This window comes from Leptonychotes weddellii, chromosome 4, assembly GCF_054177405.1.
Source record: "Leptonychotes weddellii isolate Sample4059 chromosome 4, ASM5417740v2, whole genome shotgun sequence".
In the NCBI taxonomy this organism is placed as follows: Eukaryota; Metazoa; Chordata; class Mammalia; order Carnivora; family Phocidae; genus Leptonychotes; species Leptonychotes weddellii.
Window position 1 is genome coordinate 94,884,664 of NC_138372.1, and position 27,463 is coordinate 94,912,126.

General features: G+C 38.4%; 1 protein-coding gene across 3 annotated transcripts; it reads right to left on the reverse strand.

Annotated features, from left to right (window-relative positions):
• Positions 1-1,104: 1,104 nt before the first annotated feature.
• On the reverse strand, positions 1,105-27,461 carry CTSS (cathepsin S). Of its 3 annotated transcripts, none has more exons than XM_031040871.2 (8): positions 27,341-27,461; positions 21,703-21,829; positions 19,811-19,933; positions 18,600-18,749; positions 15,781-16,008; positions 14,614-14,779; positions 13,404-13,506; positions 1,105-1,565 (listed from the first exon to the last, which is right to left on the reverse strand). In XM_031040871.2, the coding sequence occupies exons 3-8, from the start codon at positions 19,880-19,882 to the stop codon at positions 1,466-1,468; spliced, it is 819 nt and encodes a 272-aa protein (XP_030896731.1). In that variant the 5' UTR covers positions 19,883-19,933; positions 21,703-21,829; positions 27,341-27,461; the 3' UTR covers positions 1,105-1,465. The 3 variants fall into 3 exon arrangements, with proteins under 3 accessions (XP_030896731.1, XP_006728397.1, XP_081672064.1); XM_006728334.2 differs by lacking the exon at positions 27,341-27,461 and adding an exon at positions 22,769-22,918; XM_081815938.1 differs by lacking the exons at positions 18,600-18,749; positions 27,341-27,461 and adding an exon at positions 22,769-22,919.
• Positions 27,462-27,463: the final 2 nt, after the last annotated feature.

Genomic DNA, 27,463 nt, shown 5'->3' on the forward strand with positions numbered 1-27,463 from the left:
CTGGGTGGCTCAGTTGGTTAAGCGACTGCCTTCGGCTCAGGTCACGATCCTGGAATCCCAGGATTGAGTCCCGCATTGGGCTCCCTGCTCAGCGGGGAGTCTGCCTCTCCCTCTGACCCTCCCCCTTCTCATGTGCTCTCTCTCTCTCAAATAAATAAATAAAATCTTTAAAAAAAAAAAATTATGTATTTATTTTTTTAGAGGGGGAGGGGCAGAGGGAGAGGGAAAGAGAGAGAATCTTAAGCAGGCTCCATGCCCAACATAGGGCCTGTTGTGGGGCTCCATCTCACAACCCTGAGATCATGACCTGAGCTGAAATCAAGAGTGGGTGGTTTAACTGACTGAGCCACCTAGGTGCTCCCAAATTTAAAGTTCTTGCTGCATCTTCAGAATCTGTCTACTCTTCTAGAGCAGTTGGGACAAAGTTCAATCTGAATTAGATAAAAATATCAGTAATGGAATTTTTTTTTTTTTAAGTAGGCTCCACACCCAGCGTTTATTGACTGAGCCACCCAGGTACCCCAGTAATGGAATATTTTAAAAGAGATGCAGTTTGGTTATTTTATTCAGGTTGACTTAATTATTTGCCCCCAAAAAGTTCTGGCCAAATTGCTAATGACCAGGTAAAAATAATTTGAATTAGTATATATTTTTTTTAAAGATTTTATTTATTTATTTGACAGAGACATAGCGAGAGAGGGAACACAAGCAGGGGGAGTGGGAGAGGGAGAAGCAGGCTTCCCGCCGAGCAGGGAGCCCGATGTGGGGCTCGATCCCAGAACCCTGGGATCATGACCTGAGCCGAAGGCAGACGCTTAACGACTGAGCCACCCAGGCGCCCCTGAATTAGTATATTAATTGTTGATCATTAAAATGATTCTTCCAAAGTGCTTGAAAACAGATTGCATCTTAAGTATTTGCCTACTTTAAAAAAAATTTTCTAATCCTTTAATGTGCAAAGATATAATCTGAGCCCTCCAGACATTAATAACCTAGTAGTTTCCCCCATTAAATTTGCCAAAGCCCTTCACCAGCATACTATAATTTACATCCTCATGATAGATTATAATAGTTACCTAAGGATAAGAAAAGAATGGTATGTGGTAATGATACAAAGTTGAAAAGAGATATTTATTAAGCATTTATATGCCATCATATTACAAAAGGATATCAGGGAACTTAAAAAGACAAAGCATGTAAAATAAGAGTGACAAAACAAGCATGACAGATTTCTTCGGTTGACCAATTCTCATACAGGTATATCTATAGTGCATTATTAATTTATGTAGCAAAATTTTTCCAATATCTGCAAAACTAAAAAAAATAGAAGAGTCAAACTATATTCTATTAGTACAGTAAATATACATTGGCCACAACATTCTTATTTCTACAGGTTATAGCAGGTAAAATTAAGTTAAGAGAAAGTGTTTCATTTTTTTGGACTGTTATAAAATGAAGAGATCCTCTAGATTTCTGGGTAAGAGGGATAACTAGCAATCCCACAGTGATTTCCACTGTTTCTTGCCATCCGAATATATCCTTGGTCACCAAAGCTGAGGCCCCAGCTTTAGAAAAAGAAATAACACAAAATTACAAATGAATATAATCAAATCACATTATCAACTTTTTATCTCCTAGATTGTTTTTCTCCTAAAGTGATTATATATGAAAAGCTATAAAACAAAATTAGAACAAAATAATATAATAATTTCCCCAGGGCTTTTAGGCAATTTTCAAAGGATAGTCTGGAAGGCTTTAGTGCTATATTGATGAATAGACTTAATACCTAAGGAAAACAATATAAATTCCATCCCAAACCTTTAATCCTCTTACTTTGTAAATACGCCTCCTGCAGGGAAAGGGTGTTATTGTCCTTTCCAAGGCCCCATCGCTAAATGTTTTTGCATTACAGGATCATAGGTTATAATTTTTGTCAAACTTAGATGCCTTTAGAGAATGTCAATTAAGAAATATTTTTGAGTGACTACCATGGAAAAGGCATAAAGTAGGGAATTCGAAAGTAAGCAATAAAAAGTGCAGCTCTCAAACAGATTTTGACCTAGAAGTGGAGCTGAGGTAAGACTTTCTCATAGGTAAAGCTGTGAAAAAATGAAATATGCTATCTTAGGAGGAGGTGGCTCCTAACACTTCCACTGGCTCTGGAAGTGTTCAATCAGAGGTTTGCATAACTTGTTAGAGATGTTGCAGAGGGAATTTGTGGGCCAGGTAAGGGTTAGAAGAGATTAATGGTTCTCTCGCTTTTTTATTTCATGAACTTTGAGAATTAAAAAAATTTTGCAAATTTACATAAAGTTACCAATATTTTATAGGTATTTTAAAGATTTTATAGATTGATTTTTAGAGAGAGAGAGAGCGAGTGAGCAGGGATAGGGGCAGGGGCGGAGGGAGAGGGAGAGAGAATCTCAAGCAAGACTTGACACTGAGCACGGTGCCCAATGTGGGATTCGATCCCATGACCCTGAGATCATGACCGAAATCAAGTCGGATGCTTAACTGACTGAGCCACACAGGCACCCCAAAGTTACCAATTTTTAAATTAGCAAGTATGAACATTAAAAAAAAATACTCTTTATATCACCATCATATTGTAAAAGAAAGGATGTTTCAACACCAAAACAAAACTTAAGAGTCTCTAATAGTCTCTAATTAAAGGATAGTCCTTTGAGCCAAATAAATTTGTATATTTATGAAGGATACACCAAAATATTCTTTTTTTCTCATTTTGCCACAGACTAGTGAAAAAACTGACAAGATTTTTGTAAGAGAAATATTTTCTTAAGTTTTCTTATGATTCTGAGATTTTGTAATTGCAGGTATACAAATAATTATAATATGAAGCAAATTCATTAAGTGCTATAACTAGGATACAAATAAAAGCATGAATTTGAGAAAATGCCTACTGTGTTTGTATTTGGAGGACAGCAAGACATTTAGTTGAAAGGAAAATTGGATGTCTTTAGGGTAGTAGGGGACAAAGAGGATAGAAAGTTGGTTTGGGGCTATGTTGTGAAGAGCTTAGAACAACAGGCTAAGGAACCTGTAGTTTGAATTCCACAGGCAAAGGGAAGCTGTTGCAAATTTTTGCTCAGGACTCAAAGGAAAGGTTGGTTGTGTCTTTGCATGCAGTGGAGAAACTAAGAAATGTTGCTTTATTGCAAGCAGACAGATGGCATCATTTAAAATGGCTGTGCTCTAATGGGCCTTAGACGTTCTCTGTATCAGCCATTCAGTGGACATTTTGTAGGTCTTATTTTTCTCTTGTATCACTTAACAAGGTTGTCCCCACTTCTCTCCTGGCCTTAAGATAATACGTGTCCTGTTTTTTCCCTTCTCTCTCTGCTCACTCCTCCTTAAACTCTTTCATGGGCTTCTTTACTGTTTCCTTTCATTTATTGCCACTTCACTGCTTAAAATCCTTTAATGCCTCCCCAGTATCTTTAGAATTAAATCCAAACTCCACTGTTACCTCTTATTGATGGATGCAGTATTCTTTTAGTATCCAAAAAAAAAAAAAATAAATTCTGGTGAAGCTATTATTAATATTAATAGCTATCATTTATTGAGCACTTAGCTCTGTGCTAAGCACCTTAACATATACTACCTCACTTAATTACCACCCTGTGAGGTGGGTAGTACCTTCTTTGTACTGAAGAGGAAAATGGTCAAAGTGGTAAAATGGCTTGCTCAGATGGTTAATTATGAAGCCAGGGCACAAATCTAGGATTGTTTTACTTCAAAGCCTACTCTAACATTTATACTATCCCTAACCCTACATTATTCCTGTGAGTGAGGTAGCATGAGGGATGAAATTCAGACCAGAACATCCAGGACCTTATATAATCAATATCTTACTATATCTTGCTTTGTAATTATTTCACTGCCTTAAAAAAGTAGGTAAATCTCCCCCTCTTCATTTTTCCCTTCCTACTATCTTCTTTTTTTTTAACATATAATGTATTATTTGTTTCCGAGGAGACGAACCACAAGGGACTATGGACTCTGAGAAACAAACTGAGGCTTCCAGAGGGGTGGGGGGATGGGTTAGCCTGGTGATGGGTATTAAAGAGGGCACGTACTGAATGGAGCACTGGGTGTTATACGCAAACAATGCATCATGGAACACTACATCAAAAACTAATGATGTAATGTATGGTAATTAACAAAATAAAATTTTTTAAAAAGTAGGTAAAAAATTTTAGACAAACTGAATTTGAACCTAAGTTCTGGTAACGAAAGTTGAACTGAGTTCTAATTACTAACAGTATGAACTCAGTCAGTGAGGTCCTATTCAGAATCTGGATAGCTTACTCTTCCCAGCTTCATAGACCAAGATCAACTGTCCCAAACTTTGTAGAAATCCCAGACCTCTTTTTGACTGAGTCCTGCTAACCTTCCCTTAAAGAATAAAACTGATCAAAAATCTCAAGCTAAATAAATATGAGGACAAATTCTTTCCTTCAGAACTATGCAACGTCTGCTCCAAATGTTCATTCCAGTCCTTACCAAGTTGTTTATTTTTACTGGCTCTATAGCCCTTTCATTCAAACTGTTTACCTGCAGGCAAGTTTCTTAACTCTGTCAGTATCAGGAGTTTCCTATTCTGTATTATGGAGATAAAATGCGTATCTCGTAGGTTACCTTAAAAATTAAGTGAGAAAATGTATTTAAAGTACTTGCACAGTGTCTGTATATGTAGTAAATACTCAGTAAGTAGAGGTGGCTATGTTTGTTATTATCCAAGTCTGAGTCCATTTGATTGGACTCAAGTAGAGTCCATCCCCTTTAAAAAAATACAGCCTTTTTCTAGGGTAACCAACAGTCCAGTTTGCCAGGGACTATTCTGGTTTAAAAAAAAAAAAAAAGTCCTGTGGCCTAGGAAACCCATTAGTATTTGACATGGTGAGATGGTTGGCCACCCTACCTTCTCCCTGCATATTGTAGACTACTAACTTGTTAGACATTCCTTCTAGAATGTATGCCAGTTTCTTTTGTAATAAACTGCAGTTCTGAGCTTCCTAGGCTGTGCCAGATACTATTCTAGGCATTAGGCTTATGGAGGCAAACAAGATAGAAAAAGTCTTTTCAAAGCCTACGTAGGAAACATACAATAAACAAATAAATAATATGATAAAATAGAAGTACTATAAAGAAAAATAAAGCAGAGTAAGGGGATATGGAATGTTGGGAATTGGGGCTACATTTTATTTATTTATTTATTTTAAATATTTTACTTCTTTATTTGTCAGAGTGAGAGAGAGAGCACCCACAAGCAGGGGGAGCGGCAGGCAGAGGGAGAAGCAGGCTCCCTGCTGAGCAAGGAGCCCAATGCAGGACTCGATTCCAGGACCCTGGGATCATGACCTGGGCTGAAGGCAGATGCTTAACCAACTGAGCCACCCACACATCCCTCAGGGCTACATTTTAGAAGGAGTAGTTAGGGAATGCTTTTCTGAGGAAATATTTGAGCAAAGACAGTAAGTGAAGGTGCAAATGAAAAAGAGCTGGAATAAACCTGATGTGTGAGAAATAGCAAGTGTACCTTGAGAAAAGTTACTGAAAAAAAGCTGGTGTTCTTGGAGCTGAGTGAGACAGGTGAATGTAGTGGGAAATGTCGTTGGAGAGACAGGCTGAGGCCAGAAATTGTCACGGCTTTATAGTTCATGGATTTTGTTCTGAGTGTAAAGGAAAGCCATTAGAGCATTTGGGGAGGGGTAACATCATCTGCTTTATGCTTCAGAAAGATCATACTGGCTACTGTATAGAGAGAATTGACTGCAAGCAAACAAGAGGGGAAGTGACTACCAGTCAGGAGACTATTGCAATAGACCAAGAGACGGATGGTGACTTGAACTAGAGCGGTAACAGTAGAGATACTGAGAAGTGGTAAGATTTGGGAAAATTTAATGATGATAGAAATGACAGAATCTGCTGATGGTTTAGGTGTGAGGTATCAAACGAAGAAAGAAAGGATGGTTCCAATAACTTGACCTGGGGTAAATGCTGTTGGCATACACTGAGATGGGAAAAATTGGAGCAGTGGGCAGGGTGTCAAGAGTCTGTTTTGGATGTGCTAAGTTAAAGGGGCCTATAGATACTCAGGTGGAGAGGTCAAATAGTAGGCTTTTGGATATGGAGTCTGGAGTTCGGAAAAGAGATAGGGCTGAAGGTATAAAGTTGAGAGTCATCATCTGCTTGTTGTTTAAAACCATGACACTAAATGAGATCATCAAAAGAGTATAAAGAGAGAGAGAAATTGAGGCCTGGGGCATTATATTTAAAAGTGAGGAAGAATAAGAGGAACTATAGAACTCAGGAGACTGAGAGGTAAAGTAGGAAGAAAACCAGGGGGGTATGGTGTCCTGAAAGTCAAATAAAGTGTTTCGGAAAGTAGAGAGTAACCATACATCAAACGTTAAGAGTGCAGGAAGATGAGACCTGACAACTACTTAATGAGGCAAGATGGAGGTGATTGTTGATTTTGACAAGAGTGATTTCAGTGGAGTAGTGGGAATAAATATCCTATTTGAGTTATAAACCAATATGCATATTCCTAATCTCTTTGTAGAGAAATCTCTAAGAAAAATTATTAGGTTATAACTTTTTCCTTTTTTAACTCTTTTCCAGCCTCTGATTCCATGGAGGAGGTAATACATATGAGTTTAATGTAGAACATTAACTCTAAGAGTCAGGATCTCTTGAAAGATAAGACAGTAGCTTTCAGTGAGGGAAAATGGAATATGTTCTTTTTTCCAACTTGTATTTTATTAATTTAATCCATTTATGGATGAAAAGGAGGCATTTCAGTCTCCCATCCATCAGCTCCATTGACTTACCTCATTATCTAGAGACCCATCAATTTTGCAACTGTTTATCTTAGAGAGTTCATCAGATATTGCTTAAAGGTGTTCTGGGTGCTTTCTTAGTTTTCGGGGAGTGTGTGTGTGTGTGTGTGTGTGTGTGTGTGTATTTAAGGTTCTCATTAGCTTATGGTTAATGCTTTTAATTTTTTTCCCCAGGCTAAAATTATTCTATGCCCAATAACTTTGGGCCTCCATTACTCATTGATCTGTAGCTTAGATTAAACTCCTCCCTTTTTTAAAAAAAAGCATAATTGACATACAATATCCTATTAGTTTCAAGTGTGATTTCACAGTGATTTGATATTTTTATACATTACAAATGATCCTCATGCTAAGTCTAGTTACCACCTGTCACTATACAAAGTTATTACAATATTATTGACAATATTCTCTATATTGTACATTATATCCCCATGACCTATTTATTTTATAACTGGAAGTTTGTATCTCTTAATCCCCTTTACCTATTTTTCCCATCCACCCAAACCCTTCCCCTTCCGGTAACCAATAGTTTGCTTCTTGTATCTAGGAGTCTGTTTCTGTTTTGTTTTATTTTTTAGATTCTACATATAAGTGAAATCATATGGTATTTGTTTATCTAACTTATTTCACTTAGCATTATGCTAGGTTCATACATGTTGTCATGAATGGCAAGATTTCATTCTTTCTCTATGGCTGAGTAATATTCTATTGTGTGTATATGTATATATATATACACCCCATCTTCCTTATCCATTTATCTATTGATGAACATTTAAAGATTTTATTTATTTATTTATTTGAGAGAGAGAGAGTGAGTGAGAGAGTGCATGCATGCAGGTGGGAGGGGCAGATGGGAAGGGAGAGGGAGAAGGAAAGAATCTCAAGCAGACTCCCCGCTGAGCGAGGAGCCTGATGTGGAGCTCAAATGCATGACCCTGAGATCATGACCTGAGCCGAAACCAAGAGTCAGAAGCTTAGCCCACTGTGCCACCCAGGTGCCCCAAGGGAACTAGTATTCTAACCAAGATCTGCCTGGCTTCAAAGTTACTGCTTTTACTCACTGTGCTATAGTGTATTATATAAAAAGTTAAACACCTATGTCCAGAAAGGGGAGAAAAATTCAGGGACATGGATCAATGTTAAACACCTGCCAGAAAGATTAAGTATAAACAAAAGGAAGATGTAAAAGAAGCCAAATAGAAGAAGACTCACATTCTTTTACTTGAGGTTAACTTGGTAGCATTGGAAATGACATATAATGTAACATTTTAAGAGATCAATAAGAGAGATCTGATGATCTAAGAGGATTGTGTTTGAGTCAACCTCTTGTAGAATCTGGAATTCATGTCCATGTCCAGTCTCTCCTTGTTAGTACTCAGTGCCAGCGATCATTGTGGTCTCTTATAATTTGGTCCCTTTCGATCTCACTTCTCTAACAGTCACTCTATACTACAACCTTTATAAAAGAACATGCAGTTCCCTTAACTCCTTTATTTTTCTCACCCTGGGCTTTTGCACATTTAGCTTCCTCTGCTCTGATTGTTCTTTTTCACGTGGCAAATTCCTTCTTGTCTTTTAAGACTCAGTCAAATAACCTAGCTAAAAGGCCTTCCCTGACTTCCAGGCTAGGCCAAGTACTCCTCTGTGCTTCTACCCTTTATCTTAGTGTTTATCACATTCTATTGCAATGGTCAGTACATACACCTACCCATTTTCCTGATATTAGACTATGAGTAACTTGAAGGATGATAGAAAGTCTGTATTTTTCATTGCCAAATCTGCTTTGCACTCTGCCATTTGATTGGTACTCAGTATATGTTTGTTGAATCAAGGTATGAATGAAGATGCAAAAATGAATAAGGGACTATTCTACCTTTAAGAAGTTTATATTCTAGTGATGGAGCATGCTTTACAGAAATAGCTAGAATTTATAAAGCATTTCTAAAGCTTAGAAGTTAGAGAAACAATTCTGAGTAAATTAATGGGGTATGGAGGAGAAGGCATGTGAGGTAGGTTTTGAAGAATGAATAGGATTTTTAGTGAGGTTTTTTTTTTTTTTCATTTTAAAAGTAATAAGGTACTTGTTAAAGACTTTTGAAAATACATAAAGGTAGACAAAGATAACCATTATTAACATTTGGTATAATTCCTTCTGGTCCTTTAGTATAACATAAATCATAGAAATTGGGCATGCTATTTTAAACTTAATATTTATATTGTATATAAATTTTATGTTTATAGGCATTCTCCATTTATTTTTTTTTTTAAGATTTTATTTATTTATTTGACAGAGACACAGTGAGAGAGGGAACACAAGCAGCAGGAGTGGGAGAGGGAGAAGCAGGCCTCCCGCCAAGCAGGGAGCCCAATGTGGGGCTCGATCCCAGGACCCTGGGATCATGACCTAAGCCGAAGGCAAATGCTTAACGACTAAGCCACCCATGTGCCCCAGTATTCTCCATTTAAACATCTATTACAAGTATTTTATCAGGTTATTAATAATAGTCTGAGTAAATATAATTTCTAATACATGGGCTTGAATGTGTAAGAGTTTAATATTGTCCCTATTAGGCATTTTCGGTTGTTTACTGGTTTTCACTATTAAAGAAGAAGAATGAATGCTACAATTTACATAAATTGGGTATGAAGCTTTCCCCATATTTAGGATTATTTTCTTCATATAGTTTCAAAGAAATGAGAAAAAATTGGACAAAGAATGTGAACATTTAAAAAGGTTTTGATTCATATTATCGAATTGCTTTCAAGAAGGATTGTAACAATTTATTCTTCCACTGGAATGTATGCAAGTGCCCATTTCACCATAGACAGGTGGGATTTCTGTAGGCAGCAATGGGCTTTAAGGGCATTTCAGAAAGATAAAATAGCACAAGTAAAGAAACAGAAATAGCTAAGTGTCTATAAACTTAGGGAATGATGAGTAAGTAGTTCACTGTGGCCAGAGTGTAAATATGGGTGCATGAGAACATAGGGGGAGAAAAGTCTAGAAAGCTATGTTGAAAACTAGATAATGGAGAATCTTGAACACGTGGTTAGGAATTTAGACTTCATTATGATGACAATGGTAAACTATTCAGAACTTTTGACCATGGGTTTACATGATCTATATTTTAAGAAGATGCTTCTGTAGCTGGGTGAGAATGGAATCTGAAATAGAGCAGGAATAGAAAGAAATATAAAATATGATTCAAAGGCTGAATGGACAGGGCTATACGGATTGAAGGAGAGAAAGGAGAGTCCAAGATGATACCAAGGCTTTGATAACCTGAAGGTGGTGATGCATTACTCAAAATAGGGAATTATTTTCCCTTGGGCTTATTCTAAAATACTTTTCAGGGGTGGAGGGTGGAAGGGAAGTTTAGATGGAAGGAGAGACGGAATTTGAATTTAGACTTGTTGAGAGAGAGAGAGAGTGTGTGTGTTGTGAGTAGCAGTAGGGTAGGCAGGTGGGAAATTTGCATTTTTTTTTAAGATTTTATTTATTTAAGAGAGAGAGGGAGCGAGAGAGAGAGAGAGAGAACACAAGCAGGGAGGGGCAGAGGGAGACGCAGACTCCCAACTTAGCAGGGAGCCTGACATGGGACTCCCATGGACCCTGGGATCATGACCCGAGCTGAAGGCAGATGCTTAACCTACTGAGCCACCCAGGCACCTGGAAATTTGGATTTTTTTTTTTTAAAGATTTTATTTATTTATTTGACAGAGAGAGACACAGCAAGAGAGGGAACACAAGCAGGGGGAGCGGGAGAGGGAGACGCAGGCTTCCCGCTGAGCAGGGAGCCCGATGCGGGGCTCCATCCCAGGACCCTGGGATCATGACCTGAGCCGAAGGCAGACGCCTAAGGACTGAGCCACCCAGGCGCCCCTGGAAATTTGGATTTTTTAAAAAAGATTTATTTATTTATTAGAGAGAGAGCACGTGAGTGGCGGGAGGGGCAGAGGGAGAAACTCTTCAAGCAGACTCCCTGCTGAGTGTGGAGGGCAGGGCAGCTGCGGGCCTGAGGCTCGATCTTATAACCCATGAGACCACAACCTGAGCTGAAACCAAGAGTCGGTTGCTTAACTGACTGAGCCACCCAGGCGCCCTGGAAATTTGGATTTTTTAGCAAAGCTGTCAAGTTGGAAGTTGGACATGGAAGTCCGTTGCTTAGTAGAGAGATTGTTTTTAGAGTTTGTGAATTGGCTATCATCCACATAATGGCAATAGTTGAAACTAAAGTTGCAGATGAGTATGCGTTAGTACAGCTAGAGCTAGAGCATAAGGGACAGGTGGAAGAAAGTAAGAAATGAGGCTAAAGCTGATACAGCAAAATGAGTCAGGATAGTGTTATGTCTTATGTTGTTGATGCCAAAGAAATAAATGCAGTAGAGAGTTTATAAAGCAGAGGAATTTTTCACTTTTCTGTGCCATTGCATATCCTTTTTAGGTGATTGGGCCATTTATTTTCCTCCTCTAACACATGAGCAATTCCACTCATCTGAAAACTTAATGCAAATAAGTAGCGCCTTCTCTGTGAAACTTTTAGGCATTTAGGCATCTCCTCATCTATGGCTCCATAGCCATTGAGACATATATCATTATACCGTAATGTGTTGTATTTTATTGTTTTAAAAATATATCTAATTCCCCACTGGACTGTTATGTGCGCTTTTTTGGGACAGGATGATTTCTCATTAATTTGTATTTCTAGGGGGGCGCCTGGGTGGCTCAGTTGGTTAAGCGACTGCCTTCGGCTCAGGTCATGATCCTGGAGTCCCAGGATCGAGTCCCGCATTGGGCTCCCTGCTTGGCAGGGAGTCTGCTTCTCCCTCTGACCCTCCTCCCTCTCATGCTCTCTGTCTCTCATTCTCTCTCAAATAAATAAATAAAATCTTTAAAAAAAAAATTTGTATTTCTAGGGCCTAGATAATGCCCATCACATTGTAGATGCCTAGTAAATGTTCATTGAATGAGTAAGTGCTGAGAAGGGGTTTTGAATTTAAACACTAAAAGATATAAATGGTCTTCCAGAAGAGCAGTTTCAATAGGGAAGGGAAGTTAGAATACATACTGTAGGAAGTCAACAAGAAAAAAGATGTAAGTGAAAATATTGCTTCATATAAAAACATTATCACTGGTCCAGGCCCAAGCTGATCAGTGCTGTGAATAGGTTACAAGTGAACCAAGATGTTGTTTCCTCAACTACTTTCCCAATAGGACATACAAATACTACCACCTTCTATGTGTGCCATGTATTGTGCTAAGGACACAAGGACAATACAGATCTTTACCCCAAAGGTGCATACCGAATACTAGTCATAGATAGGTAAACATACAATTTAAATATAATGTATAAAATACTCCAGTATGCATAAGACATTTTGGGAACATAGAAAAAACACATTTTACTCAGCCCAAGGATTTAGAAGGAAATTTCTGGTACAGAGAACGCCTTAGCTGGTTTTGAAGGAAAAGGAGAAATAAACCAAGTGAGGAGAAAGAATGTTCCCGGCAGAGGGAACAGCATAACCAAACTATGAAGATATTAAAGATAAAATGGTATGTATAGGAACTCTGTGTATAGTTCAATGTAACTGGAATGAAAAGTGTGAGACAAGTGCCAGCAATTGAGCCTGGCAAGCCAGGCAGGGACCACAACATAGATGACTTGTCTTCTCCACTAGGGAACATTAATTTTATACCAAATGGTACTCTGTAGAACAATTATAAGCCCAGTTTGTCATATATGAGAGATACCAGTTTGGAAGCAGTTTACAAAAGATGGATTTGAGAGTAAAGGAGACCAGCTTGAAGGCTACAGGAATAGTCCAGGCAAGAGATGTCTGAACCAAAGCAATAATGGAAGAAATGGAGAGGCGACAGAAGCAAGAACAGGTATGTGGAAAATTAGTTTGACTTGTTGCTTGATTAGATCTGGCCTACAACAAATCTATAGTGTCTAATTGGGTGACTGTGTTGTGTGTTATTGCCATTTAGTGAGACAGGAAGTTCTGGAGAAGGACACAATATGGTAGAGAGGGTACTGAATTCCTTGGACATACTGAGTTTGGAGAAACTAAGATACATGGAAGTGGATATGTCCAGATAAATAAGTCCGAATTTCAGGGCAGAGGATAGAGCTAGAGCTTGAGCTTTGAAAGCTATCAGCATATAGGCTATGGCTAAAATCACAAGAAAAATGTAGGCTAAGAAGAGTAATGGGCAAAGGATGGAGCCCCAGAGGAAAAAGACCAACATTTGGGGGCTAAGCAGAGGAATAGATATTTATAAAGGAGACTGAGAAGGAACGGTCAGAGAAGTATTCTAGAAGAAAAATCATGAAAACTGCTGAAGCCAGAATAGGAAGTGAGGAAATGGGGGCACTGAGTAATTAATTTAGAATGTCACTTTATAAGAAGCTGTAAATGTTTATCATTGTCATTATCATAATCATCATCATCATAATCACAGCAAAGCATTTGTTGAAGCACCATCGAATTCCTTATTTTAATTAAATATGCACTAAAGTGCAAATATATTACCTGTTTTTCACAAGCCAGTAATCTTTCCCATTAAGGTTACCATAGCCAACCACTAATACACCATGATTCACATTCTGAGTACAGGATGGGTCATAGTAGACACCTGAGAATAAAATATAGGTGGAAAAAAAGAGTGAATGGTATGTGACAATAAGGACATTTGAAAATGCTATTGCTTTTAGTAGATTGTTTTATATACATGGCCAGCAAGTTGAATTATGATTTTAGGAACATACACTCTCATTAAACTATGTGGAGTTCATAATTCTTTGCCATCAATTCTGTATTTATTGGTTTTCTTACCAAGTTTGGCATTGATCCAGTCACAGTTCCCTCAGAAATCTTTGATAAACAGCTACCTTTTTCTAATTATTTTTTAAAGATTTTATTTATTTATTTATTTGAGAGAGAGAGACCGCGAGTGAGCACAAGCAGGAGGAGGGGCAGAGGGGGGGAGAGAGAGAGAATCCCAAGCAGACTCTGTGCTGAGTGTGGAGCCTGACACGGGGCTCGATCTCACCACCCTGAGATCATGACCTGGCTGAAATCAAGAGTTGGATACTTAACTGACTGAGCCACCCAGGCGCCCCCTTTTTCTAACCATTTTTAATTTATATAGAGTCAGTTACGTCAGTTACTGTATTTCTTTGTATATATTCCTAAATTGTTTATTCTGTATATTTTTATTCTTTACTAGATGAAATGATCTTTGGGTGAGGCTTTTTTTTTTTTTTTTTTAAATAAAACAGTATAGCCATTTACTTGGTTTAACACAATGCTCTAACACTGGCAGGTGCCCTCCTTGTATCCCGTAGTGCTGCACCTACGGTGCACAGTGGCTCCAGGGGTTAGGAGCCCAGGCTCTGGAGTCAACGTTGCATGGGTTCTAAGCCTAGCTGACCACTTCCAGACTGTATGACTTTTGGCAAGTCTAAGACTTGTTCTAAGACTTGTTCATCTGTAAAATAGGGTTATTGTGAGGATTAAATAAGATACTGCATGGAAAGAATTTATCATAGTACTTGGCATATAGTACTAGGAAATTTTGTACTAATTAGTACTAATTAGAACTGAATATAAAATACATATATGAAACGAAGGATTCTGTTTAACCTGAACATTCAGAGGTGGGGTGATGGGGAAGGATAATATTCTTTCTTATGGCGCAGGGGCAGTATATAATAAGAAGATAGCACATCTGAGTTTTTACCACTTCTGTACAGGAAGAAAGAAGAGTGTTTTGCATCAATAGCAACAGACACAGGTCCTTTATTGGCCACAGCTTCCTTCAAGGCATCTTCGCTGCCAAAGGGAAGTTCAATATAATTTGAACATGTGGCAGCTCGATTTCTTGAGTCATACCTGCACTTTCCATCCTGCAAAAAAAGGTATAAATCAGATAAAGAAGTATACTTCAACTTCCTTTATATCACCAACATCCTAAGTCTGGATTTCAAATATGCTCTTTCCTCATTTAGCCTTTCAGATGTCTAAGGTTCCTTCTTCCTTTTAAAGGAAGAAAAATCAAATCTTCCAAAACCCCAACAGTTCCATGTTTCACCAGTAACAGAGGAAATACATAATGATTATATTGTTTTAAGTTGTGAACATCTTCATGCATGCAAAAGTTGCTGGATAATGTCCCTCTCAGGTGGATTGTAGGGGTATACTATGTAAAGATCATAAACTCTATACTAGAACTTCTTTAAAGTCTTTTTGATGATATAATGTGTGCAAGATGATCTGCAGTTTAAATTATGGTTTATAAAGACCATATAATCTGAAAAGCACTTAGAGTGCATATTTTAGTAGGAAAAGAGAAGTTATAAATTCACTTTTGTTGTGCATATATGTATGGTTTTTTAAATGCTTAATAGGACAAAAAACTTGAAAGAAATAAACCAAAATAATGGTGGTTAAGGTAGGAGGTTTTGGAGTGGTATTTTTATATTTTCTAAATTTTCAGTAATATGGATATATTAATTCATTTAACAAAATATGTCATGAACTTGTGAGGAGAAAGAAGAGAGCATTATTTAGCTTTTTAGTAGGTAGGAGAATGATGTGGTTGATGATCTGAGAATAAGGTTGAGCATGGGAGGCCACAGGAAAAACAAGTTGAAATACCAAGCAGATGAACAGAAAGAATTCTTAGATTTACTGAAAATCCATTTTTCATGAATTCTACTTGCTTAAAACCATTGTGCCACTGATGAATTAAGAAGCCTACTGAATAAGGAAGCGAACTCTTGAAAATTTAAGAATTCCTGATCATGATTTTCATACACTGCTTCTCAAGCGATTGGCTTGGTTGTGAGTTTAATTCAGTTAATCAAGGGATAACACAAAGACCCAAAAAAGTTTGTTTGTGACACACCGTAGCTTTGTAGGGATAGGAAGCTTCTGAATCGATGCCCTTGTTATCAATAATATACTGGAAAGCCTCTGTCATGAAGCCACCATTGCAGCCTTTATTCCTGTATTTTTCAGTTGAGCAATCTACCAGGTTCTGTGCACTCAGGGACACCAGCTTTCCTGTTTTCAGCTTCAGCTGTGCTTCCAGGGCCCCCACAGCACTGAAAGCCCAGCAAGCACCACAAGCACCCTAAAACAGAGACAAGGTCCCAAAGGTAATCAGAGAGAGTAGGGAAGGAGGACTTCCATAACACAACCTGGTTACCTCCCAACATGTCTGCTCTGTCAGTTGTTACAGGAACAGCTCCCCCCACTACAGTTTCTTCATTTCTTAGCCATGGACATGAAGACTAAATACTTGATTGTTCTCTGAGCAAGGTCCTATATTGATAGAAATTTGCAAATGGCTGAGCATAATTGCTGTAGTCAAATATATTAAGAAAGCACCTACTGAGCATGCACCAGATCTCAGCTATCTTCACCCATAAGTAAGTTAGATAGTCATCTACAGTACAGTGATTTTGAGAGGAGCTAGGATGATTCTCTTGACTTAAAATACCTTTTCTCCTGTCAAATAAGGCCTGAAGATATATGGTTAAATATTTTCAAACTTTTTTTTTTAAGATTTTATGTATTTGATAGAGAGAGACACAGTGAGAGAGGGAATACAAGCAGGGGGAGTGGGAGAGGGAGAAACAGGCTTCCCGCTGAGCAGGGAGCCCGATGCGGGGCTCGATCCCAGGACCTGGACTCATGACCTGAGCCGAAGGCAGACGCTTAATGACCGAGCCACCCAGGTGCCCCTTTTTTCACACATTTTTAGCTTCATAATTTTTTGGTCAAAGATAGTTTACAGGGAAGCATAAACAAACAGAAAAACACAAAGCTGCTTTAGTTAAAAAAGATCCGGAGCCTTATCATAATTGTTCTCTTCACTTCTTCCTTCATTCCACCTTGCTCTCTACCCAAAGGAAGCAAATTGAATTTGCTTTTGGTTAAAGCAAAATCACCCATTAAAATGCAAGCATCCAGAGAATGGAGCTCCATTAGATTGTTTATATTTAATACCTAAATGTGTACTTTACTGGATCTTCCCAAACTTTTATTTTCTTATTTTTTTAAGTAGCCTCCATGACCAACATGGGGCTTTAACTCACGACCCTGAGATTGAGCGTTGCATGCTCTACTGACTGAGCCAGCCAGGCGCCCCCAAACTTATTTTAGACTAAGAAACCCAAAACTAATTGCAAGAAAAATATCTAGGAAGAACAGAATAAGATATTAGCAGTACCATTCACTTCTTAATTTTTACTTTTGGGACACCTGGGTGGCTCAGTCAGTTAAGCATCTGCCTTTGGCTCAGGTCATGATCCCAGGGTCCTGGGATCAAGCCCTGTGTCAGGCACCCTGCTCAGTGGAGATTCTGCTTCTCCCTCTCCCTCAGCCCCTCCCCGCACCTGGGCTCTCTCTCAAATAAATAATTAATTCTTTAAAAAATATGTTTACTCTCTTTCGCTTTCACTCTCTCTCAAATAAATAAATAAAATCTTTAAAAATAAATAAATAAAAGGGGCACCTGGGTGGCTCAGTTGGTTAAGCTTCTGCCTTCAGCTCAGGTCATGATTCCAGGGTCCTGGGAGAGAGCCCCACATCAGTCTCCCTGCTCAGCGGAGAGCCTGTTTCTCCTTCTCCCTATGCCTGGCACTCTGCCTACTTGTGCTCTTTCTCTATCTCTCTGTCAAATAAATAAATAAAATCTTTTTTAAAAAGTAAATAAAATAAATAAATAAATAAAAATAAAAAGATATGTTTACTTTCTTCATTGGTCACCAGCTGGGGCAGATGCTCAGAACACTTGGCTTCTTCTCCCTTACCCTCACCTCTAAGGTGATACATGTGTTTTACCCTTATTTAGGATTTTTGCCACTTTTTTTTTTTTAAGTAGTCTCCATGGCCAGCATAGAGCCCAACATGGGGCTTGAACTCATGACCCTGAGATCAAGACCTGAGCTGAGATCAAGAGTCCGATGCTTAACCAACTGAGCCACCCAGGCACCCCTTAAAGCGAACTAAAGGAAATACAAAAACATAGGAACAAATTCATAAAACCCACACTGTATTTCTTACTGTAACAATGCAAGCCTAGTCATGAGTTAATTGACTGGTACAATTTATAGGCCACTCTCAGCTCTGGGTTTTCCCTCTCCTTCAGTCCTGAAATGTAGGGAGAAACTTCCTGATCAATATTCTCTCACACACACAATACTGTTTCTCAAGCAATTGCCTTGGTGGAAGGCCCAGTGCAGTTGATCGATAGTATGAGCACTAAAAATCTGTCTTAAAGAAACATATTTGCTCAGTTCACAGTTTTGTCTAATGTGGCTCTAACCATTGGTATTCTAATTATCAATTGAGATTTATGTAAGTATGGTAACTTACTCTAAAAGATTGTGACTAATCTTTAGACAATGCTTTCTAGAATTAATAAAAAAACAAAAGCAATAGTAGCCTGCAAGTTTCAAATATTCCTCTAAAAAATTTGTTGAGGAAAGTGGTCACAGCAGGACTAAACAAGGACTAAACTGTGGAGAATACAAATAAAGTATGATATGTGGTCATTGTCCTCAAGGAGCTTACAGTTTAGTTGGGAAGACAAGAATAACAAAAATCATTAGAAATAACATTAGGGAGATTCTGCTGCCAAATTATGTAGCTGGACTAAGTATTGACAGAAGAGAGAGCTCTTCCTGGGGTACAGAAGCCTGGGATAACAATACTCACCTGGTATTTCACTTTAGTAACACACCCCTTCTCTCTCCAGTCCACAGAATCAGGCAATTTCTGATTAGAGTTTGACTTGTAAGTGATATTTCTCTGCCATTGGCTGGGAACTCTCAGGGAACTCATCAAAGATATCACTTCTTCACTGGTCTACAAGACAAATATATATATATCTCCTTTCACTTATGACCTTCTTTTCAATATTCTAATAACTGTAACTGTGAATAAATTTAACAGCCGAGAAAAACTAGTGGTAGTTGTAACCAACATAGGTATTGCTAACTATCTGATAGGTGAATTATCTGGGTCTCTTTCACACTTTGTCTTGGCACCCACTTAGGCATTGGGAAGAAGAAGAAAGTGATAAAAACTAGAAGTTACAGGAAGGCAGATTTTTGGTTTAAAGCAAGGCAGAATTTTATACAAGGGCTGTCTAAAAAGTGGACTGAACTGGTTTTCCTTGTGAGAAAGAATTACAAAGAAGATGCCTGCATTTAGGTAGAAATTTAATCTACCCAGAGTGTTCTCTTCCAAGAGGTACTATGATTCTTAATTTTGGCCTCAACAGTAAAGTTTTGTAGGGTAGGAAAAAATTTAAAAACTAATGGGAGGGACGCCTGGGTGGCTCAGTCAGTTAAGCCGCTGCCTTCGGCTCCGGTCACGATCCCAGTATCCTGGGATCGAGTCCCACGTCGGGCTCCTTGCTCGGTGGGGAGCCTGCTTCTCCCTCTGCCTGCCTCTCCCCCTGCTTGTGTTCTGTCTCTCTGACAAATAAATAAAATCTAAAAACAAAAAACAAAAAAACTAATGGGAGAGTATTTGTGATATTAAATACCCACACTCTCTCATTAAGAAGGCAGGTGGACCATACTGAATTATCAGTTAAGATGTACATAAGTATGGTAACTTACTCTAAAAGATTGTGAGTAATCTTTCGGCAGTGCTTTCTAGAATTAATAAAAAACAAAAGCAATACTAGCCTCTGAGTTTCAAATATGCCTCTAAAAAATTTATTAAGGGAAGTGGTCACAGTAGGACTAAACAAGGAATCTGCAAATTCTTATGTCCTTAAATTCTACTGTTTTCTAACTTTGTACACACACACACAAACACACACATATTCCTTTGCTGTTTACCTTCAAATTGCCTTTGGGGAGATGGAAATCATGCTTACCCAGAGATGAAAGTAGGATTATTTGTAATTTACTTACCATGTCTCCCAGATGGTTCATGCCTAGATCATATGAATGCATTCCCATTGAGTGTTCCAGATTGTGAAGCATCACAAATTTTAGATTCTTTTCCCAGATAAGACGCCTTGCTACTTCTTCATTCTAAAATGTAAGGAGGAAGAACATAGTCACAGGCATATCTTAAAATTATTGTAGGTTCAGTTCCAGACTACTGCAGTAAAGCAAATACCACAGTAAAGTGAGTCAAATAAAATTTTTGGTTTCTCCATGCATATAAAAGTCACGTTTACACTATACTATAGTTTATTAAGTGTGCAAAAGCATTATGTTATTTGAACTTTGAAATAAATTATAAAGGTAGAATACTAATCAAAAGTTATTTTCATTCCTTCCAAGGGACTGGAATCATTAAAAAGAGAGATAGTATTCATTTAACCAGATAGTGGTGCTAACTGAACAACTTACTCTGATTAACCTTGAAATTAGAGGCTTGTTTCTAAAGGGGATTGGATGAGGGTAAAATTCATCACTACTAAGAAAACAACTTAGTGCACATCCTACTAAAAGTGTCATTTTTATACAAAAATAATGTATCAAAGAAATTAATACATAATTCTTGCTTACAAAGTCAGAAATATATATATCTTAAAGATTTTAAGTAATCTATACCGAACGTGAAGCTCGAACCCACAACCCCGAGATCAAGAGTTATGTGCTCCACTGACTGAGCCAGCCATCTGCCCCTCAGAAATATTTTTTTAAGAGTTGTGATTAAGAGTCTGAGAATAAGAGCTGTGATTAAGAGTCTCCTGAGCCAGCCACGCACCCCCAAACTCAGAAATAGTATATAGTTATAAGACTCAGTTATTTGAAGGACTAGGGTTAAGGTCTTTTTTTAAAAAAAGATTTCATTTATTTGACAGAGAGAGAATGAGCGTGGGGGAGGAGCAAGGGAGGAGGGAGAAGCAGACTCCCTACTGAGCAGGGAGTCCAACACGGGGCTCAGGCTCGACCCCAGGACCCCGGGATCATGACCTGAACCAAAGGCAGATGCTTAACCGACTGCGCCACCCAGGTGTCCTTGTTAAGGTCTTAAAAATCAGTAAATATATGGGGCGCCTGGGTGGCGCAGTCGGTTAAGCATCTGCCTTCAGCTCAGGTCATGATCCAGGGTCCTAGGATGGAGCCCTCCTTGCTCAGCGGGGAGCCTGCTTCTCCCTCTCCCTCTGCCTGTAGCTACCCCCACTTGTTCCCCTCTCTCTCACTATCTATGTGTCAAATAATAATTAAAATCTTTAAAAAAAATCAATAAGTATGCATTGAAATAAAAACAAAAGTACATCATGGGAATTGAAAGTCAAAAAACATCTGGTAGTGCTTCTATGCACCAGGGACTGAAATAGGTCTTTTTGTCCCCAAACATGTGCTTTATCCCCCTTGACCTGGAACCTGCATTCCCATTACAACTTTATTTGCTCCCTGGCTTCTATGAATTCTTGGCTCACATGTCACCTTTGATGAGGGTGCTTCCCTGAGCATTCTGTTGTATATAAAGAATAATCACTTCCAGCCCCTCACAGCCATCTCCCAGAGCCCTCCAGAGCTCTAGGTATCGCTAGACCCCCATGCCCTGCTTTATTTTTCTCTACTGCACTTGTCACCACCTACCATACTATATATCTGCTTATTTATTTACTTAATTCCTGTCTCCCCTGCTATAATATGAGCTCCACAAAAACAGGAACTTGCTTTGTTTCCTGCTATATCTTTGGTACCAAAAATAGAATCTGGCAAGAAATGAGTGCGTAAGCATTTATTGAAAACATTGCTTGTAAGCATATAATTTTGAGGGGGAGAAAGTACAGGATACTTGAGCAAAAGCAAATTGCTCAAGTAACAATCCCACGTACCTTTTCCTTGTATTGTTTGCCATAGGTTTTCTTCCAAAGAGTCCAGTGCTGATCCAGAGTGGGATCTCTGTGTGCTTGCGCCTCCACACAGGAGCAGGCCAGCAGCACGCAAACCAGCCATTTCCTTCTGTTAAAGGGAAGGTAACAGAAGCAGAGTCGCTATTAGCTGCATATATTGTGACCAAATTTTCACATTAAAAAAATAGCACTGTAAAGTCTGTCAAAAGGACAATACAAATCAGAATTATACAGGAAACTTTCTGGGATTTATTGTCACAAGGAGTAAACTGTAGATTTATGACTGGAATACCACTTCCAATACTTAGTAGCACTTTAGAAAGTGATTTTCAGAAATTTCCTGATACCTGGTATGCCAAACTTTCATCCAAAGTAGGGGGAACTGGGTTAGGAGAGGGAGGCAGGGACTTTACAGGATTTGCCAACAAATCTAATCAAGGGAAATCACCCCCCACCATTCTCAAGAGGGCAAACCTTTGAAAAATCAGTTTATCTTCATAATTTTTGAATACATGGGCTCTTCTTAATTGGTCTATTTAAGTATCCACAATGTTTAGAGGTAATTGAAAGACACCTCCCATGTATTGCTTTCAAATCCTAGAGTCATTTTATTTTTTTAACCAGTTTTTCTAATAATCGAAATATCCATTTCAAAGGAAGCACTTAAGTACTTTTGAAAATACCACTTCTATATTTAATACAAAAAGACTTGAACAGTAATTCAGTGACTACCTCCCTCAAACTGGATTCTATTTTCTTTTCTGATTCCTTTAAATTCAAAACAGCTGCAATTTCAGCCATGTAAATCTTCAGATTATATTCCAAAGAAAGCTACGTTTCAGCCTCAGGTTTAGATGTGCAAGCAGACATTTAACTTTTCAAAAAATAGATTCTCTTTAGTCAAAAAAACAAGAGGCAAACTGAGCGGCACAATATTTTCATTTACTTCCTGAAACCAATGGTTTAAAGCCTGGCAGGCACAGCAAGCTAAAGACACAAACGGAGGGTTTAAAGACCAAACAGTAGAAAAAGACCAGACATTACGTACATGATAGAACCGGCAGGTGCTCCCATACTATGAATGCCTGAAAGGCGAGCCCTCTCCAAAGGTTTGAAGGCAGCAGAGGGACTTTAGTTACATTGACTTTAAAAAGATACTGGGCTTGTCACATGAGGTATCCACAATGAGGAAGTGAACTTTCATTTCAGTTTCATTTAAAAATCTAACCACATCAGCTATCTTCTGGCCCTCAACCCTCTGGTTTTGGAGGGTACAGTCGGTATAGTAAGCCACCAAAAAGCACCCCAGTGGAGCCGATCAGTAGAACAAACTCAGCAAAATAGGAGCACCATTTGGATGATTCACTTTACCTCAAAACACCAATTTTCAGATGGAAAAATTTAGTTATGAAGAAATTTGGATTAAGCTCCTGAAATCCCACTTTCCTCCAGAATTTCCTCTGAAAATCTGTAACCATCTGTGATTACTGTTGTCTCATTCTTACTCAACTATTCCTTGGTTCATCAATTCAAAATATTTTTTAAGATTTTATTTGTTTATCATTTGAGAGAGAGAACAAGCCGAGGGGAGAGACAGAGCGAGAGGGAGAAGTAGGCTCTCTGCTGAGCAGGAAGCCCGATGTGGGGCTCAATCCCAGGACCCCGGGATCACAACCTGAGCCGAATGCAGAGGCTTAACCGACTGATCCACCCAGGTGCCCCTCAAAATATCTTTATTGATAGTAATATTTGTTAGCATATTCATGGAAAGAAAATAGGCGTAGGTACATCTAAGTGCTAGAGTGGTTAGCTGCGTGGAGCAGGGGCAAGATGAACTAGCATTTTTTATAATTTGTGTATTCCTAATTACTAATGAGGTTGAGCATCTTTTCACACATTATGGACCATTGGAGTATTCTGTGAAATGTCTGTTCATATGTTTTCGTTTTTCTATTGTATTGTTGCTTTTTCTTAGTGTTTTGTAGTTGCTTTTTATATGTACATATATTCTGGCTACTAATCTTCGACAGTTCTATATACTAAAAATATCTTCTCTCAGTCTTTCACAGGTGTCTAGCTTATATTGATTTTTTCTATATGAAATTTCACAATGTTGATGTAGAAAAATTTATTCACTTTTACCTTATGATACATGCTTTTTTTGGTTTCATTTAAGAAAATGTTTTTCAGGGGTGCCTGGGTGGCTCAGTCATTAAGCATCTGCCTTTGGCTCAGGTCATGATCCCAGGGTTCTGGGATCCAGCCCTGCATGGGCCCCCGCATCGGGCTCCCTGCTCAGTGGGAGGCCTGCTTCTCCCTCTCCCACTCCCCCTGCTTGTGTTCCCTCTCTCGCTGTGCCTCTCTCTGTCAAATAAATAAATAAAATCTTAAAAAAAAAAAAGAAAATGTTTTTCATTCCAATGTAAAAAACATACACTCACCTAATTCTCATAGTTTTAGAGTATTATATATTTTTTTCTAATAGTCATTGCTTTTGGGTCTTTATTTCATCTGGAATTTAGTTTTTGTTTATGATGCAAAGTAGGGAACTTACTTAATTTGTTCCCATTGTGTTGGGAAACCTCTATCATATACCAAATTCTCATATATACATAGGTCAGTTTCTGAGCTCACTGATCTGCTTTTTTCTATTGCTCTTTCAATACCACACGGTATTGAAATAGGCAAAAGAGTCTGGACATTGTCTAGTAGACCCTGAGGGCAGGAGGCAGGATTATCTGATTTTATGAGTGCACAACTTTGATGGACTTTATATTGACTAGGCTATTTTACAACTCTGTAAGGAGAGTTAGGTTGTAAAAAATTAATAACTAGGGATGCCTGAGTGACTCAGTCGGTTAAGTGTCTGCCTTCGGCTCAGGTCATGATCCTAGGACCCAAGATCGAGTCCGGCGTCAGGCAACTTGCTCATCGGGGGGCCTGCTTCTCCCTCTGTCTGCTGCTCCCCCTGCTTGTGCTCTCTTTCCTTTCTCTCTCTCTGACAAATGAATAAGTAAAATCTTTTAAAAAATGAAAAACTATGCAGATGATTCTTGTACATAGCAATGCAAATGAATTCTGTCTAGTAAATTCTACTGAATAGAGAATGTAAATAACTGTCACTTCAATTCTTATTTGAACCAGTTTTAATATCTTACTGATCCCTTATCAATTGATGACTTGAATGAAATATTGACACATGTTCATTTTATATTTGTACAAGTCATATTCTCAAATTTTTGGAAACTATACTTTAGCAATTAAATCCTGAAATAACTCCACAGTAGTATATATAGTCCTCATTTATTTTTATGGCCATTTAGCATCTTTTGATCAACCTTATGTTTGGAGAATTCCCCACATTATAAATTTTTTTAGGCTCTAAAACTGTGTGGAATAAATTCTGTTGTTACAAACCACCTAGTTTATGGTATTTTGTTATAGAAACCTGAACAAACTAAGACATCTATCCTCACATGCACCTCATACTTAAAGCAACTAGTTTTCTTCATGTTTCCAGAACATCTATGCTTATCATCCTCTGCACTTTATATTCACTTTATTATTATAACAGTCCCAGCTAACATTTGTTGGATGCCAATTATATGCCAATGTATGTGCTATATTCTTCATGTATTATTATTCAATATTTACAACATAATAAATTAGGAACAATTATTGTCCTCATTTTACAGAGGGGAAATTAAAGTTCTGAGTGGTTATAAAACTTGTCCTCTGTGAAGAGGACAGAACTGGTTGCTAACCTGGGATTGAACCCAGTTTTAAAAGTAGTGCTTTTCCAACTGTTGTTTTGCTGAGCAGGGAGCCCGATGCGGGGCTAGATCCCGGACTCCAGGATCATGACCTGACTCAAAGGCAGACCTTAATCGACTGAACCACCCAGGCGCCCCTAGAACAGATTTTTAACTCTCAGCCTCTGCTGTAGTCAAGCTGGTCTTGTGGGCCTCCCACATTATGTGGTCATTCATGTCTTTCTCAAATGGCTCTCTCCTTCCTTGACCTCTCTATCTTGCAAGACCTACCTCAAGTACTGCCTTTCCATGGAGCCTTCTCTAACTATCTCACTCATCTTTCTTTTCTATACATTTTTATGACACAAATTATACCACCCAGTTTGAACTTACTCTATATTTTTATTACGTAAGATAATTTTATCTCACCCGCTAACTTGAGAATACAGAATCCTGTATTACTCATTTTGCATTGTTCTGTGGCTTAACACATGTTTAGGCCTTAACTAATAAATACTTGTTGGATTAATTTTCATAATTACAATCTTCTACATGTTTTAGCTTCATTTCTGATTCATACTCATTTGTCAGTGGCTCCTGAGGCTTTTCTTTTCTTTCTTTCTTTAGGCTTTTAGCCTCAGGTTTCTCTGCTACTTTTGTTCTGCTGGTATATAAAAGTCTATAAAAAATATAGTATTTATTTATTATTTTTTAAAGATTTTATTTATTTATTTATTTGAGAGAGAGAGAGAGAGCACAAGCAGGGGGAGTGGGAGAGGGAGAAGCAGGCTTCCCGCTGGGCAGGGAGCCGGATGCGGGGCTCCATCCCAGAACCCTGGGATCATGACCTGAGCCGAAGGCAGATGCTTAACTGACTGAGCCACCCAGGCATCCCCCCCAAAATATAGTATTAAAATACACTGAGTGAACATGTTATTACATAGTCCACCCTGTGTACATTTAATGCATTTTATAAAATTAAAATCATCCTGCAACATTTTACAGCTGTAAATTGGGTTTTTGTATGGTAGCTTCCTTTGAAATGGGGTACCCTTGCCGTTGCAAATTTATTTAGCTACAGATGGTCCATGACTTACAATTTTTCAACTTTATGATGGTGCAAAAGCGATATGCATTCAGTAGATACCTTACTTCAAATTTTGAATTTTGATCTTTTCCTGGGCTAGTGATGTGTGGTGCGATACTCCCTGGTGCTGCTGGATAGCAGCAGGGAGATGCAGCTGTGTGTCAGCCACACGGTCACGAGGCTAAGCAGCCGATGCACTTGTAACTATCCTGTGCCCACACAGCCATTTCGTTTCTCACCTTCAGTACAGTATTCATTAAATATCCAACACTTTATTATAAAATAAGCTTTGTGTTAATGTTGTTACCCAGTTGTAGGCTGATATGAGTGTCCTGAGCACGTTTAAGGTAGGCAAGGCTAAGCTATGGTGTTCAGTAGGTTAGACGTATTAAATGCACTTTCAACTACAATATTTTCAACTTATGATAGGTTTATGTGGATGTTACCCCATCATAAGTTGATGATGATCTGTAGAGAGATTAAAAACAAACAAAAAAACAAGGAAATCTGCTGTAGTACATTTCTAAATCTTTCCTAATTCTTAAAATGTTGCCTCCCTTCTTTTATCACAGATGATCACAGATAAGTATCTGAATGATATGGAAAAGGGAAATGAAAGCAGAATAAGGAAGCTTAGTGCCTTGTCCAGGTTTTAGTCACACTCTTTTAGCCTCACACCCTTTCAAAGTTAGATCACTTATTACTGACCCTTCTGCCGAAGAAATACACAAGATGAGATGAATACCCTTAATAGAGTATAGGAGACTAGAAAATTAATTACCTTTATGTTAAAATTATCCAGTTCACACTTTGAGGAATGAAAACAGGGCTCTCTGCTCCTCTTCCATTCGACAGACAGCTGCATCCTCTGGTGCAGGGCCAGCTGTGTCCGTCCTGTAAACAC

Bases quoted from the DNA above. Each gene is read 5' to 3' on its own strand.
- CTSS (XM_006728334.2), bottom strand. From the start codon at position 22,794: ATGGGAGCACCTGCCGGTTCTATCAT. The intron at 21,830-22,768 runs GTACGTAATGTC...TCCCTTTAACAG, and splicing joins GCACCTGCCGGTTCTATCAT to AAGGAAATGGCTGGTTTGCG. The intron at 18,750-19,810 runs GTAAGTAAATTA...TTTGTCTTGTAG, and splicing joins TGAACCATCTGGGAGACATG to ACCAGTGAAGAAGTGATATC.